The sequence below is a fragment of the Aquarana catesbeiana genome, linkage group LG01 (genome assembly GCF_042186555.1).
Source record: "Aquarana catesbeiana isolate 2022-GZ linkage group LG01, ASM4218655v1, whole genome shotgun sequence".
Lineage (NCBI taxonomy): Eukaryota > Metazoa > Chordata > Amphibia > Anura > Ranidae > Aquarana > Aquarana catesbeiana.
In genome coordinates this window covers 19,916,173-19,933,906 of record NC_133324.1, presented here as the reverse complement: position 1 = coordinate 19,933,906, position 17,734 = coordinate 19,916,173, and the positions used below count along the sequence as shown (strand labels likewise).

At 47.3% G+C, this 17,734-nt stretch overlaps 1 protein-coding gene across 1 annotated transcript; it reads left to right on the top strand.

The window, feature by feature from the left end:
- The first annotated feature begins 958 nt into the window (after window positions 1-958).
- Window positions 959-16,462, top strand: LOC141124171 (probable N-acetyltransferase CML1). The gene is made up of 2 exons (XM_073612248.1): window positions 959-1,083; window positions 15,782-16,462. The coding sequence occupies exon 2, from the start codon at window positions 15,791-15,793 to the stop codon at window positions 16,460-16,462; it is 672 nt and encodes a 223-aa protein (XP_073468349.1). The 5' UTR covers window positions 959-1,083; window positions 15,782-15,790.
- The last annotated feature ends 1,272 nt before the right edge of the window (window positions 16,463-17,734 follow it).

Sequence of the window (17,734 nt, the reverse complement as noted above, 5' to 3'; positions counted from 1 at the left end):
TTAGCATCTCCCCATTCTTCCTCTCCGTGAGACGATCGCGGGTATCCCTGCGAACATCGAGTCCGCGGGACCCACGATCACGCTCACGGAGGTTGCGGGGGCGGGCGTGTGCACCCGCATACTGCTCCTTAAAGGGCAACGTACAGGTACATTAATCTGCCTGTACGTGCCCTTCTGCCGACGTATATCGGCGCGAGCCGGTCAGCAAGCGGTTAAACACGTGATTAGAGCCAAAGGCTCCAATTGGCTTCAAAACATGGTGGGCTGCTCTGTTCTCCGAGCCCACCCAGTCGCAGGGCCGTCTTTAATCGCAGGGCCAAAGGGGCAGCTGCCCCGGGCCCAGTCATTGTTGTGGGGGCCCAAAGTAGCTACCCCTTGAGCCCGCAAATAGTTGATCACTGGATTCGGGAGGGCCCAAGAAAACGTTGGCCCAGGGTCCAATCCATAATAAAGACAGCCCTGCCTAGTCGCGTGACAACAGCAAATTTAATATTTGCTATCGTCACACTGATTCTCCCCCTGGCCGTTCAGGAGGCGGGTCCCGAGACCCGTCACCCCATTGGCTGAAAGGACAGGCGATCCTATTGGACGCCTTAGGAGGAGGAGGGAAGAGACGCATGGCGGAAGCCGCCGTGATGCAGAGGAGGAGGAGACGCAATGGAAGCCCCCACCCGTAGGAGAGCTGCCCGCCTAGATGAGATAAGTGCGGGGGTGGATGACCGACCACGTTGGGTGCCGGTGACCCGACCAACAGCGTGAGGGGGGTTGCCGCCCCAGCAAAAAAAAAAACAGCCGCCGCCGCCGCGTCTGTCATGCCCCTGACTTAGAGGGTCGCAGGCCTGGAACATGTATGCAGGTCAGGACTCTTTCCTGGCTTTTTCCCATGAAACCAATGAGCAATGAACGGGCACTGCCAACAATCAGATCCCTTAATCATTTACTACATTGGATCAAAGGTAGAAGGGAGCTGTATCTTGACCATGCAAGTGATAAAGAGGAGAAGAGAAATCCAGACACGGGCTATCCGAAGGACGCACACTTAAAGGGAACCACATCGAACGTCGTCCTCGGGACCCTTCACAGGTCTGTCAACACACACACAAAGATCCCCCATTACATACAATCTGAAGAGTCATAAAATAGATGTAGATGGGATGACATTTAGTCTGCTATGCTTTGTATCGTATATATATATTGATTTGCTTTATTCTAATATTATCCTATTGTAAAGAATGCTATCCCCCCCCCCCCCCCCAATAATATATCTATTTCTAGGAAATGCAGTACTGTGCAAAAGTTTTAGGCAGGTGGGAAGAAATGCTGTAAAGTTATGCCGCGTGCATACGATCGGAATTTCCATCGGAAAAAAAACATAGATTTTTTTTTCCGACGGGATTCCGCTCAAGCTTGCCTTGCATACACACGGTCAACACAAAAGTTCTCCGAACTTTCGACCGTCAAGAACGCGGTGACGTACAAACACTGCGGCGAGCCGAGAAAAAATGAAGTTCGATGCTTCCCGAGCGTGCATCGAATTTGTTTCCCGAGGGCTTTCACACTGAAGCGGTGAAGCGGTGCGCTGGCAAAAAACTCCTGCAAACCGTATCTTTGGAGCGGTGAAGGAGCGGTGTATTCACCGCTCCTGCCCATTGAAATCAATGGGGCAGCGCGGCTATACCGCGCTATGCGAGCGGTTTTAACCCTTTTTCGGCCGCCAGCGGGGGTTAAAACCGCACCGCTAGCGGCCGAATACCGCCGCAAAAACGACGGTAAAGCGGCGCTAAAAATAGCGCTGTTTTACCGCCAACGCCCCCACCGCCCCAGTGTGAAAGCAGCCTAACTCTAAACTGGTAACCTGTAAAAATTTTCAAAGTGTCGCCTATGGAGATTTTTAAGTACCGAAGTTTGGCGCCATTCCACGAGTGTGCGCAATTTTAAAGTGTGACACGTTAGGCATCTATTTACTCAGCGCAACATCTTCTTTCATATTATACAAAAAAAAAAAAAATCGGGCTAACTTTAAATCGGGCTAAAAAAGGCGTTTGAAAAATTATTGCGCAAATACCGTGCGAGATAAAAAAAGTTGCAATGACCGCCATTTTATTCCCCAGGGTGTCTGCTAAAAAAAAAACAAAAAAAAAAAAAAAAAACATATATAATGTTTGGGGGTTCTGAGTAATTTTCTAGCAAAAAAAAAAAAAAATGCTGATTTACATGTAGGAGAGAAGTGCCAGAATAGGGCCCGGTATGGAAGTGGTTAAGGATGCACATTAGTGTTGCATGGCCAGGAGTGAAAAATGTGGGTGGAGCTCCGCTTTAAGGGTGGGAATGAGGGAGGAAGGAGGTTGGAAAAATAGTAGAGTGGTGTGAGGATAACGATCTGTTCTTGAACACAGGAAAGACCAAAAGCAGGTGATAATAGATTTTAGGAAGAAAAAAAAAACTGTTTTGGCACCACTCTATATTAACGAAGAATCGGTAAAGCAAGTCCCTGTTTTAAAATTCTTAGGTGTTCATATCACAGAGAACTTATCTTTGTCTGTGAATGTAAGAGCCGTCACTAAAGGGTGTCAGAAACGTTTGTATTTTTTTTTTTCCCCAAAAAACAATTAAAGTGGTGTTCCGGCCGAAATGATACTTTTTAAATAAAAATCCCCCTATAATACACAAGCTTAATGTATTCTAGTAAAGTTAGTCTGTAAACTAAGGTCTGTTTTGTTAGTTTATAGCAGTAGTTTGTTATTTTATAAACTTACAGGAGGCCGTGGCCATCTTAAGTGTGGGCATCTGAAACCAGACTATATTTCTTCCTGGATCTCATCCTTGCAGATCTCGCACATGCTCAGTGCAGCACAAGCAGTGTAATAGGTTTCAGGTCAGGTTTCCATAGCAACAGCAGTGTCAGAGGAAGTTGCCGCCCCTTCCCAGAAGGCATTGCAAACAGGAAATGATGCGATGGGCTGCGGCCAGGGAGGAGGAAGTGAAAAATGAATACAGCAGATATACAGTAGGTGCTGAGAAAAAAAATTTAAAAATATCCAATTCGTTTACAGTGCACGGTTTAGTTGTAAAAGTGGGTGGAACTCCACTTTAAGGCTGGCCATACACAGGTTGAATTTTGAAAGAATTTTCTTAAGAAAAATCTGAAAATTAGTGCGTTAATGTGATCCGATGGTGCCACCATTGTTTTCGAAATTCGGCCAACCAAGTATAAGGAGGCACTAATGAAGCGGCACTGATGGGAACTGATGAGGAAGCACTAATGAGGCGTCACTGATGGGAACTGATGAGGAAGCACTAATGAGGCGTCACTGATGGGAACTGATGAGGAAGCACTAATGAGGCGGCACTGATGGGAACTGATGAGGAAGCACTAATGAGGCGGCACTGATGGGAACTGATGAGGAAGCACTAATGAGGCGGCACTGATGGGAACTGATGAGGAAGCACTAATGAGGCGGCACTGATGGGAACTGATGAGGAAGCACTAATGAGGCGGCACTGATGGGAACTGATAGGTGGAACTGATGAGGAGGTACTGATGAGTAAGGATGAGCTGAACACCCCCCGGTTCAGTTCGCATCAGAACATGCGAATAGGCAAAAAAATTCGGACAAACACTGTTAAAGTCTATGGGACACAAACATGAATAATCAAAAGTGCTCATTTTAAAGGCTTGTATGCAAGTTATTGTCATAAAAAGTGTTTGGGGACCCGGGTCCTGCCCCAGGGGACATGGATCAATGCAAAAAAAGTTTTAAAAACGGACAATTTTTTGGGAGCAGTGATTTTAATAATGCTTAAAGTGAAACAATAAAAATGAAATATTCCTTTAAATATTGTGCCTGCGGCGTTCCGAAGCCTGCTGGGCTCGGGAGAACTCGTACACGCTTGGCCGGGTGCCATGGACGGGAGCATGCGCAGTGATGTAATGTCGCTGCCTGGCGCCATTTTTGAATGGCCGGCGCTCATTCTCGGTGGCGCCTCACTGCAGCAGGTCGATGATGCCTGTGCCTGGCCTGGATAGGATTCCGGAACGGAGCACTGACTGACCATACATCCATCCAGGTCAGTCAGACCTCGGATGTGTATTGTGCTGACCTACCTATACTGAGCCAAGTATGGAGGAGGAGGAGGGAGGACAGAGCGACTGAGCAGGAGCATAGCTATCCACAGAGACAGACCCCCTCCTGTACCATGTCCATTGTCTGCACAGCCCCTGACCCCCCTGTACCATGTAAATGAAGAAATATGACAGCACAGCAAAATTACATTTCTAAAGGAAAAAAGTCATTTAAAACTGATCGCGGCTGTGATGTATTGTCGGTCCTGGCAATATAGATAAAACTCAATGAAAAAAATGGCATGCCCCCCCAATCCATTACCAGGCCCTTTGGGTCTGGTATAAATTTTAAGGGGAACCCGGAACCAAATTTTTTTTTAAAAATTGGGTGGGGGGGTCCCCCCAAAATCCATACCAGGCCCTTCAGGTCTGGTATAGAAATTAAGGGGAACCCCGCGCCAAATAAAAAAAAAAAATCCATACCAGACCCTTATCCAAGCATGCAACCTGGCAGGCCGCAGGAAAAGAGGGGGGGCGAGAGAGCGCCCCTCCTGAACCGTACCAGGCCACATGCCCTCAACATGGGGAGGGTTCTTTGGAGTAGCCCCCAAAAGCACCTTGTCCCCATGTTAATGGGGACAAGGGCCTCATCCCCACAACCCTTGCCCGGTCGTTGTGGAGGTATGCGGACGGGGGGGCTTATCGGAATCCGGAAGCCCCCTTTAACGAGGGGACCCCCAGATCCCGGCCCCCCCCCATGTGAAATGGTAACGGGGTACATTGTACCCCTACCATTTCACAAAAAAAGTGTCAAAAATAGTAAAAAAAGACAGGAGACACTTTGGGACAAGATCTTTATTAAAAGATAAAATAAAAATGCCCTACGATGTAAATCCATCCTTGGAAAGGAATGGATGAGCCGTCACACACATTACTGAAGCTGCTAGCAGTGGATATCCAGAGGGGATTTTTTGACACTTCAAGGGACAGGTAGTCCCCACCTCTCTATGTGTACAGCTGGTTTTCTGGATTGGGGCAGCGTGGAAGGAAATTGACACCCACGGGACGGTATTGACAGGATTAACAGTATACGCTCGTACCCCTGCAGGGGTGGAGCACTCCGGTGAGTGCAACCACATTGGGGGGATCATTAGTTGCTACAGCACGGCACTTTATCACTCAAAGAAGAACTTTTGTTGCACTATTTCTATGAACATTTTTGCACTGAATAACATATGGTTTTTTGATTTTTTAGCTGTGACTTTTTAGTTTGCGATTTTCTATCTGCGATTTTGACACATTATTAATGATTTCTTTACTGCGTATGATTACTGCACATTTATATATTGCTGTTTGATAATCACTGCTTCGGGCATTTATCACTTTACACTTATCAAATATGTAAATGTATTTATATTTTATGGTGTTGTTTAAGATTTGCGATTTTTTGCACATATAGAAGCATTTTTTCACTTACTAAGGTGTTTTCACTATAATAAGAATAGTTTTTTCTGTTAAAAAACTTCTGGATCATACCAAAAAATTATTTAAATTAATTCATACATTCAAAAAATTTTTTTTAAATTCCAGTTACACTCCTAACACAGCGCCACTCCCTATACCTTGTACTGTACTATTTGGGGGATCACATAGGTGTCCCCTTCCCATTTAGGGGGGCTGCAGGTGTTAGTTAGTCTAGAAGCGCGGATCCGTTGATATATTTTGCTTTTTCTCGATGACAGCCGTTATGTAGCTGAGTAATATAAACCAAGAAACCAGAATATGCCGCGCTGTCAAAAAAACGTGACAAAGCAGCCAGCACAACAGTGTAAAATGTGACAATAAAAGGAAAGAAAAAAGATGCCGCGCTATAAACAGACTGATGTCGAAAATAATAATTATCAACAATATTGAGAATAAAAATGGTCAAAAAAAAAAAAAATGTGAAAATATTGTCAGTGACAAAATCAATGGAAAATATAATGACATATAATCAATATAAAAAATATATAAAAATATTGAAAAATACAATGATATAATTCAATAATAGGGATGAGCTTCGAGTCAAACTCATGTTCGCCTCGAACATGGGCTGTTCGCCAGTTCGCCAAACAGCAAACAATTTGGGGTGTTCGCGGCAAATTCGAATGCCGCGGAACACCCTTTAAAAGTCTATGGGAGAAATCAAAAGTGCTAATTTAAAGGCTTATATGCAAGTTATTGTCATAAAAAGTGTTTGGGGACCTGGGTCCTGCCCCAGGGGACATGGATCAATGCAAAAAAAAGTTTTAAAAACGGCCATTTTTTCGGGAGCAGTGATTTTCATAATGCTTAAAGTCAAACAATAAAAGTGTAATATCCCTTTAAATTTCATACCTGGGGGGTGTCTATAGTATGCCTGTAAAGGGGCGCATGTTTCCCGTGTTTAGAACAGTCTGACAGCAAAATGACATTTCAAAGGAAAAAAAGTCATTTAAAACTACTCGCGGCTATTAATGAATTGCCGGTCCGACAATACACATAAAAGTTCATTGATAAAAACGGCATGGGAATTCCCCACAGGGGAACCCCAAACCAAAATTAAAAAAAAAAAAAATGACGTGGGGGGTCCCCCTGAATTTCATACCAGGCCCTTCAGGTCTAGTATGGATATTAAGGGGAACCCCGGCCAGAATAAAAAAAAAAAAAAATGCGTGGGGTCCCCCTCAAAATCTATACCAGACCCTTCAGGTCTGGTATGGATTTTAAGGGAAACCCCGCACCAAGATTTAAAAATAAAATGGCGTGGGGTACCCTCAAAAATCCACACCAGACCCTTATCCGAGCAAGCAACCTGGCAGGCCGCAGTAAAAGAGGGGGGGACGAGAGATCGCCCCCCCCCCCGAACCGTACCAGGCCACATGCCCTCAACATTGGGAGGGTGCTTTGAGGTAGCCCCCCAAAACACCTTGTCCCCATGTTGATGGGGACAAGGGCCTCATCCCCACAATCCTTGCCCGGTGGTTGTGGGGGTCTGCGGGCGGGGGGCTTATCGGAATCTGGAAGCCCCCTTTAACAAGGGGACCCCCCGATCCCCGCCCTCCCCCCTGTGAGAAATGGTAAGGGGGTACAAAAGTACCCCTACCATTTCACAAAAAAATGTCAAAAATGTTAAAAATGACAAGAGACAGTTTTTGACAATTCCTTTATTTAAATGCTTCTTCTTTCTTCTATCTACTTTCTTCTGTCTTCTATCTTCCTTCAGTTTCTTCCTCCATCTTCTTCTTCTTCTGGTTCTTATGGAAAATGGGAAACCCCCTAACGGGGCTTTAATGCAGCCAATGATGTGATGTGATGTAATGCGAAGTAGATAGATAATCAAAAGTAATTTTTATTAGTACAAAAAGTATGGATAATAAATTCTGACATTAAAAAGTCAGGACATGAACTGGAGTACAAATTTAATATCCATGACAGGTGGCAGTGTACAATAAAATAAACCATAGGCAACAAAGATGTAATAGCACAAAGTATAAAATGTAGAAACTGATGCGTTTTGACCCCAGTGGGTCTTCTTCAGAGGATAGGTATATAACAACTGTAGGGATGTAAACATGCATCAAAAAATCTTTCAAAACAAAACAAGAGAATATATATATTATTATATGCATGAACGTATCCATATAATACATCATTACCAGTCACGTTGCACTTAATGATTATAAGCGGCCATGGTATGAAGGAGTTGCCCTCTCGTATATCCTTAATTTCCCAGAAAAGTGGGCCGGTCCCATGGGGAGTAGGTATCGAGCACGTGTGCCTTACGAGGGATCACACATAGATGACCCCCAGGAGTTGGAGGAGAGGAGGGGCGTGCACTGCACCTGCAATAAGGTAAAAATTGTACTAAGTAAAGGATTCAAGCAAGGAGGTTTTTTCCCAAGGCAATGGGGGGAGTAGCATAATATAATGATTTTTGGAATATAAACAAGCATGGGTTGAGAGTGGGTCCATAAATACAACACACAAGGAACGCAATACAGGTGGGGTAAGGGAAGAAATGGGAAGGAATAATGGGGAAGGAAAGAGGGGGGTAGGATAGAAAAAAAAAAAGGGGAGAAAAGGAGGGAGGGGAGGGAAAACTAGGAAGGTGAAAGGGAGAAGAGAAAGGACCGTGGGGAATCATGAGTGACTAGGGGGGGGAATAAGGGGAGAACCCAGGAAAAGCAGTGCAGCAAAAGTGACACAAACAAGGACATAGACAAAGAAAAAATGTGTGTATATACATATGGACCAACTCCCATCATGATGGGTAATGACGATGGTTATAAGTGTATAATAGTGAAATGCCACAAAATCAATCAGGTGTAGGGGAGGCCCAGCGTCAAGCCGGGGGGGGGGGGGGGGTAGGGGTGGAACACGTGACTAAGTAAAAAAAGGGGAGGTAAACCAAACAAACAAAACCAAACAATGCCAGAGTGTGGAGAGTGAGGTGTGAGTGACACATGGTTAAGGCGGGACAAGTTACCTTAGATATAGAGTACAGTCAATCGAATCAGAAAGCGGAATAGGCGAATTTCTGAAACATTATAAGTGTATAAGGGTCAAAAATGGTTGAATGAGAGCGAGGAGTGAGATAAACATGATGTGAACCACACATCAAAGGGGATGTGTGAAAGGTACATGAATTCCTACGGGTCAATCTGTAGAGCTGCAGCACAGGAGCGTCCAGTGGGAACAAGCAGTACCACTGAACCTCCCATGCCGCCGAAGTAATTTATGGGGAAACTAATTGCCCAAAGGTATCGCAGGTGCAGGCACTTGTCCCCTCCCATGTCTAATCCCCCAATTGGGGGGGGGGGGAAGCGACGCATTGGCGGCACTCCCTGTGTGACCCCCCCCGGCATTCCGGAGGAGTATTCCTCCCGGATCTACCGTCACTTCTGCCGCATATGCACAGGCACTGTGACGTCGCGCGCGCGTGAGCACGGCGTCCGGAAGGGATCCAGAATGCTGCTGGCAGGGCAGAAGATAGCGCCCAATCCTGGTGCTGCCACCTGGTCATCTGGGGTGCTGGTCACCCAAAATCGCTGTCTAAATATAGATATGTGAAGCCCCCTAATGAGCAACAGCTCTGGCGTTCGTATACAGTTCATCTGTGTTTACTTCTGGTTTCGGGCAAGATGGTTGAAAAGATTTGGTTGTCCGCCCCGCGGATAAAGGGGGGGTATTGTTGTACAAGACCAACTTGATTATGTTAATGAGATGTACCGGATACCTAACAATCACGACACTTTTAAGGAATTACCCAACAATCTAACTTCAGTACAGTATTCAAAAAAGAATTGGATCAATTGATTTTAAAGGGTTTTAACTCACATATTTTAAATCATAAAGAGAGAGCTTACCTTGTACCGATTGCACCTAGGATTCCAATTATGTATTACTTGCCAGAGATCCATAAGGATTCTTCCCACCCACCTGGACGCCCAATCATAAGTGGGATTGAATCGGTCGCTATGTGGATTTCTATCTCCAAGCTATTGTGAAACGTACTGCTTCATATCTGAAATACACTACGGACACTCTTAGACTTTTGGAGAATATTAAAATACAGGATGATCTGATATTGGCCACTGCTGATGTGGCGTCCCTGTATACTTCATGCCAGAGGTATAGAGGCACACATTTCCTTTGACGCGAGGACTCCCTCACTGATCAACAGAAGGAATATGTGGTGGAACTATTATGCCGCGTACACACGGTCGGACTTTTCGTCTACAAAAGTCCAACGGACGCTGACGGACTAAAGCTGGCTGGTAATCCGATCGTGTGTGGGCTTCTCCGGACTTTCAACGGACTTTTTTAGCCTCAAATCCGACGGACTTTAGATTTGAAACATGCTTCAAATCTTTACGTCGTAAGTACGACGGACCCCGAAATCCGCTCGTCTGTGTGCTAGTCCGACGGACAAAAACCCATGCTAGGGCAGCTATTGGCTACTGGCTATGAACTTCCTTATTTTAGTCCGGTGTACGTCATCACGTACGAATCCGTCGGACTTTTGTGTGGTCGTGTGTAGGCAAGTCCGTTCGTAAGAAAGTCTGCCGCAAGTCCGCCGAAGGTACGTCGGAAGTCTGTTGGACAGGCTGTCGGACTTTTGTAGACGAAAAGTCCGACCGTGTGTACGCGGCATTAGAATTTGCTACAACACACAATTACTTCTGGTTCAACCAGAAGTTATTTCTACAACAAAAAGGCGTTGCGATGGGGGCTAAATTCGCCCACAGCCTCGCTAATCTTTTCATGGCCAAATGGGAGGAGGATGTCGTCTATTCGGAACACAGACCCTCTCTTGTTCTGTGGGCCAGATATATAGACGACATCCTCCTCCTATGGAAAGGCACCCCTGAATCTCTGCATGATTTCTTTACTGCTCCTAATGATAATGACCGTGGCATCTCATTGTCTTATGAGTCTAGTTCTACGAAAATACACTTTCTAGATCTTGTGATTGAAATCTGTTCAGGACAGTTTAAGTTTCAGATTTATTTTAAGAGCACAGATCGAAACAGCTTTATCCCTATGGACAGCTGTCATCACCGATCATGGCTCAAATCTGTCCCTTGCAGCCAATTCCTTAGGCTACGTAGAAATTGTACTGATGTCAATACATATCTAGTTCAAGCATCCACTCTCAAACAGAGGTTCATTGAAAAGGGATATGATGAGGTATCACTCAATTCCGAAATACAACAGGTGGCAATGATAAATAGATGCTCTCTCCTTACACCTAAACCAGGCTCCATGTGAATTAGACGATTCATATATCAAGTATTCTATGCTTACTACATTTTCTGTTCAGCATAAGGAAATATTGAACATCATTAATTGTCATTGGGGCATTCTTAGACATGACCATATTTTGTAAACATTGCTCCCTGAACGACCTAAAGTGATCTTTAGAGACGTACCCTCACTCCAAGCCAAAATTGCTCCTAATACCATCAATCCCCCCACAGGTCCCTCCTTTTTTCATAATACGGTCGGATATTTTCCTTGCAAAAAATGTGTGGCCTGCCAACATAATGTCTGTGGGAGACGTAAAAGTTCACAATTTAAATCTAATGTCACTAATAAAACTTATTCCATCAAATCATTTTGCATCTGTGCCACTACACACATTGTATATATGATTACCTGCCCTTGCGGAAAACAATACGTGGAACGCACTATTTGTGCATTTTCCGTAAGGGTAGGAGAACACGTTGCAAGGATTAAGGGTGGTGACACCAAAAATAATCTACCCAGGCATTACAGAAAACATCACGGTCGAGACCCTAGAGGTTCCCAATTTGTCATTATTGATAAATATACTCCCCCATGGAGAGGGGGCGCAGAAACTAGGGGTGTTTCCCGTCTGTTATTATACTTGATCACTTCCTGTTCCGGCTCATCATAATGAGGCTTGGAACACAGGCGGCCGCGCTATCTTGCCTCAATACCCGGAAGTGGTCTAGATAACAGCCTGGTTATACTTCCGGTTTCCAGAACGGGGCTTGAGACGCACACGGCGGCGCCATCTTGCCCGAAACCGGAAGTAAACACAGATGAACTGCATACGAACGCCAGAGCAGTTGCTCATTAGGGGGCTTCACATATCTATATATAGACAGCAATTGTGGGCGACCAGCACCCCAGATGATGCCTGTTTAGGCGAAACGCGTCGGATTCCACGCTGGTCCACAGTTACTGTCTCTCTTTAAAGCGCTTGTTATCTCATTGGCAAATGTAAGTGCAATTCTTATGTTTTTATCCTAAATAAATATCCGCTACAGAATCACGCTGTGTGCCCCGTTTTTCCTCTTTACCCATGATTTGGCTAACCTGCCTCTGTATGTAAGCTACATTCACCCTGTTGAATCCATCACTTCCGAATGTCCACCCGGAGGCTGCATCCTACGAATCGAATTGGTGCCTTCCTGGTTACCTTCCAAGCCTGATTGGCTTATCAGGTGTATACCTGTATAAGTCCAATCTTTCTGGTAAGAGATTGGTACTTCTGGTGGTGGATTCCTTATGTTACTCACCATTCACTCTGACGCTCGATCAAGATCTTAGTGATTTTCACGTATTTGTCTTGGATCACTCATATTTGGAACTTATTGGGATCTTATATGGTCCCTCATTATCACATATGGACACTCACCTTTATTGAATTATATCATTGTATTTTTATATATTTTTTATATTGATTATATGTCATTATATTTTCCGTTTATTTTGTCACTGACAATATTTTCACAATTTTTTTTTTTTTTACCATTTTTATTCTCAATATCGTCGATAATTATTATTCTCAACATCAGTCTGTTTATGCACATTTTTTTTACTTTTATTGTTATATAGTTGAGGGCGGGGCCACTCAGTGATGTAAATGGGTGACCCCGCCATGTGACATCAGAGGAAGGTGGGGTCGCCCGTTTACGTTACCAAGTGGCCCCGCCCTCAACTATATAGCGGCTGTCATCGAGAGGAAGCGTCACTCAGCGGGAGCCTCCCACGGAGGCAGAGCTGTTGCGGCTTTTTTTTTTTTTTGTTTCTTTTTTCGGCTTGCGGGCGGCGTGAGATGGATTTACACCTTCCCGGCCAGAAGAACACAATGATTACTGCTAATAGCTATGGCTGCCAACAGCAATCAAATGTAAACAAAATCCGACAGGCTGACTGTACCCAAGTCGACCGATGGGTACAATCAGCCTGCCCGTACATGGATTAAATCTTAGCCAGGCACCTGCTGAACTGAATTAATTCTGATCTATTCATGCCCGGCTTTACACCTCCCCCCTAATGGACAGTCCGGATGCAGTCAACAGCACAATATGGGATCACAGTCAGAATCACAGCGATTCTGCCCGCATTCCCAAATCACAGCGATTCTGCCCACATTCCCAAATCACAGCGATTCTGCCCACATTCCCAAATCACAGCGATTCTGCCCACATTCCCAAATCACAGCGATTCTGCCCACATTCCCAAATCAAAGAGATTCTGCCCACATTCCCAAATCACAGCGATTCTGCCCACATTCCCAAATCAAAGAGATTCTGCCCGCTTTCCCAAATTGTGTAGCAATTGCAGCACAACGTGATGTGATTCTGCCACGATTGTCACATGCCAAACCGTATCTTTATAAATTGCATGAAGCTTGTCGCCGAAAAAGGAACAGGAGCTGGGCCACCCCATGCAGAATCGTGCAAAAATCACTTGTGAGCGGGTACTAATGCACAATGAGAAGCTGAGATGGTCACAGATAGGAAGGATTCCCACTCTGCAGGTGTCTTACAGCCAACAACTCCGACTCCCTGCCTTTCAGCTGGAGTCAGTGCAGGACTTGAAGGTCGCACATATGGAGATAGGCGGAGGGAGGGCTGCACACCTCCCAGAATACCAACTAATATGTCAAGGACAGCAATACACACAGAAAGGGACTTTACCCCCTACTTCTAATCAAATGCTAGGAAGGAGGCTGAGCAGTCACATGACTGCAGAATCGTACATCACAAAAAGGTAATAAACATTTCGTTTTCACAAAACCTTAACATGAATAGTGTTATTATGTAATATTTCCTGGATTTATCAATGTTTTTGTTTCAGTGCGTTACCTTGAACCACTTGCTGCACAATCACATAGATATATATAATAATATAAATGAGCTGCGGATGAGGTGTACAGGGGGTGCAGAGATGAGCAGCGGATGAGGTGTACAGGGGGTGCAGAGCTGAGTGGTGGAGGAGGTGTACAGGGGGTGCAGAGATGAGTTGTGGAGGAGGTATACAAGGGGTGCAGAGCTGAGTGGTGGAGGAGGTGTACAGGGGGTGCAGAGCTGAGTGGTGGAGGAGGTGTACAGGGGGTGCAGAGCTGAGTGGTGGAGGAGGTGTACAGGGGGTGCAGAGATGAGCAGTGGATGGGGGTACAGAGATGAGCAGCGGATGAGGTGTACAGGGGGTGCAGAGATGAGCAGCGGATGAGGTGTACAGGGGGTGCAGAGATGAGCAGCGGATGAGGTGTACAGGGGGTGCAGAGCTAAGTTGTGGAGGAGGTGTACAGGGGGTGCAGAGATGAGTTGTGGAGGAGGTGTACAGGGGGTGCAGAGCTGAGTGGTGGATGAGGTGTACAGGGGGTGCAGAGCTGAGTTGTGGAGGAGGTGTACAGGGGGTGCAGAGCTGAGTTGTGGAGGAGGTGTACAGGGGGTGCAGAGCTGAGTTGTGGATGAGGTGTACAGCAGGTGCAGAGCTGAGTTGTGGAGGAGGTGTACAGGGGGTGCAGAGATGAGCGGCGGATGAGGTGTAAAGGGGGTGCAGAGCTGAGTGGTGGAGGAGGTGTACAGGGGGTGCAGAGCTGAGTTGTGGAGGAGGTGTACAGGGGGTGCAGAGCTGAGTGGTGGATGAGGTGTACAGCAGGTGCAGAGCTGAGTTGTGGAGGAGGTGTACAGGGGGTGCAGAGCTGAGTGGTGGATGAGGTGTACAGCAGGTGCAGAGCTGAGTTGTGGAGGAGGTGTACAGGGGGTGCAGAGCTGAGTGGTGGATGAGGTGTACAGGGGGTGCAGAGCTGAGTTGTGGAGGAGGTGTACAGGGGGTGCAGAGATGAGTGGTGGATGAGGTGTACAGGGGGTGCAGAGCTGAGTTGTGGAGGAGGTGTACAGGGGGTGCAGAGATGAGCGGCGGATGAGGTGTAAAGGGGGTGCAGAGCTGAGTGGTGGAGGAGGTGTACAGGGGGTGCAGAGCTGAGTTGTGGAGGAGGTGTACAGGGGGTGCAGAGCTGAGTTGTGGAGGAGGTGTACAGGGGGTGCAGAGCTGAGTTGTGGAGGAGGTGTACAGGGGGTGCAGAGCTGAGTTGTGGAGGAGGTGTACAGGGGGTGCAGAGCTGAGTGGTGGATGAGGTGTACAGCAGGTGCAGAGCTGAGTTGTGGAGGAGGTGTACAGGGGGTGCAGAGCTGAGTGGTGGATGAGGTGTACAGCAGGTGCAGAGCTGAGTTGTGGAGGAGGTGTACAGGGGGTGCAGAGCTGAGTGGTGGATGAGGTGTACAGGGGGTGCAGAGCTGAGTTGTGGAGGAGGTGTACAGGGGGTGCAGAGATGAGTGGTGGATGAGGTGTACAGGGGGTGCAGAGCTGAGTTGTGGAGGAGGTGTACAGGGGGTGCAGAGATGAGCGGCGGATGAGGTGTAAAGGGGGTGCAGAGCTGAGTGGTGGAGGAGGTGTACAGGGGGTGCAGAGCTGAGTTGTGGAGGAGGTGTACAGGGGGTGCAGAGCTGAGTTGTGGAGGAGGTGTACAGGGGGTGCAGAGCTGAGTTGTGGAGGAGGTGTACAGGGGGTGCAGAGCTGAGTTGTGGAGGAGGTGTACAGGGGGTGCAGAGATGAGTTGTGGAGGAGGTGTACAGGGGGTGCAGAGCTGAGTGGTGGAGGAGGTGTACAGGGGGTGCAGAGATGAGCAGCGGATGGGGGGTACAGAGATGAGCAGCGGATGAGGTGTACAGGGGGTGCAGAGATGAGCAGCGGATGAGGTGTACAGGGGTGCAGAGCTGAGTGGTAGAGGAGGTGTACAGGACAGAGGCAAATATTGGACGGGGAGTGCAGAGCTCATTGAGAGAACAATCTGTTTGTCATGTCTATTTAAAAAAAAAAAGTTTATTCCAAGTAATCCAGCCAATTCTAACAACATTTTATCTTTATATACAGAGAGGTAACATGTCAGATTACCACATCCGGCTCTACAAGGACTCTGATTATGACACAGTGAGGGACATCTTTGCTCGGGGTTATTCAGAACCTTACCCCGTGTCCTTTCGTCATACGCTCAGTCTTCCCCGAGTTTGGATCCTCCTTCTTGCCGTGTTCCTCCTTGCCCTGGTGACCACAGGCTCTTGTACAGTCTCGTGTATAGTGGTGACCACGGTCATACTTGCCTTGTTGCTCATGAACCGGGATGTATTCTTTTCCTATGCTAGGAGATGCCTGGCTGCTGACATGTTGGATATCAGGAAAAATTATCTTCAGCGGGATGGTTGCTGCTTCTGGGTGGCAGAATCAGGAGGAGAAATTGTGGGCATAGTGGGGGCTGCCCCATTTCCCCATCCTGGCGGACAGAACCAAGTGGAGCTCAAAAGGCTGTCGGTTCCCAAGAAACATCGGGGTAGAGGCATCGGCAAAGCTTTGGTTAACACCGTCATTGACTTTGCACAGATGTCTGGATATCAGGCCATCATCTTGGAAACTACAATGTTCCATATGGATCCTGTACGTCTGTACAAGAGGCTGGGCTTCAGGATAATGGACATCCTTCATCCAAATGAGTATTTTGCCAGATTTATAGACTTTAAAGACATTTTTTTCCTGTATGATCTTTCCAAACAGCAATAAAGATATCATATCTTCTGTTTCTTACAAAGAATCAAGTACAACTGTGTATCCTCAATGTGTGCCGGGCACATGGGCTCCAACGGGGATGGGGTCCACCGTGCACTCACTGACTGCACACACTGTGAATTGGCTACTTGCGGTCTTTGTGTCTTCCCCATTCAGTCTCCAGCACAATTCCCAATCCATCAGTTTCAAGAACTCCGAGGGGCTCAGACATAAAGAGAAAACTCTGGTGTAAGGGGGAGCAGGGCCATCTTAACACACGGGCACCCCTGGGCAGTGCCCAGAGGCCCCAGGTGTATGGGGGTGTCTGCAGTTTCTGGCACTTTGTAGGGGTTACGGGCATCTTACTACTGCCACCACTTGTATGGACGGAATGCGTATGGCTCCAATCCCTGCTGGTCCTCCCCTCCTATTTATACCCTGTGATTGGAGGAGTATGCATCCTGCCCACACAAGAAGCAGCAGTACAATGCTCCACCTCGGGGGTTTTCCTTTAACCCCTGCAAGGTGCCAACACCTGTGTGTGGAGGGTGGGGGTAGGTAGAGAGGGAAATGTAATTTTGATTGTACATTTATCACCCTGACAGAGTGCCAGAAGAGTGAAGATCTGTGACAGCAGCTTCCCAGCGCTGCTATGCTGGAGGAGACCATCTTCGTATTATACTCTTCTGCTCCCCCTGTACTGGGCCCTCTTGACCCCCCCCCCCCTATACAGGGCCGTCCTGATTCCCCTGTACAGGGCCCTTCTGACCGCACCTGTACTGAGCCCTCCTGATTCCCCTGTACAGGGCCCTTCTGACCGCACCTGTACTGAGCCCTCCTGATTCCCCTGTACAGGGCCCTTCTGACCCCCCCTGTACTGAGCCCTCCTGATTCCCCTGTACAGGGCCCTTCTGACCCCCCCTGTACTGAGCCCTCCTGATTCCCCTGTACAGGGCCCTTCTGACCCCCCCTGTACTGAGCCCTCCTGATTCCCCTGTACTGGGCCCTTCTGACCCCCCCCTGTACTGGGGCCCTCCTGATTCCCCTGTACAGGGCCCTTCTGACCCCCCCCTGTACTGGGGCCCTCCTGATTCCCCTGTACAGGGCCCTTCTGACCCCCCCTGTACTGAGCCCTCCTGATTCCCCTGTACTGGGCCCTCCTGATTCCCCTGTACTGGGCCCTCCTGATTCCCCTGTACTGGGCCCTTCTGACCCCCCCTGTACTGAGCCCTCCTGATTCCCCTGTACTGGGCCCTTCTGACCCCCCCTGTACTGAGCCCTCCTGAT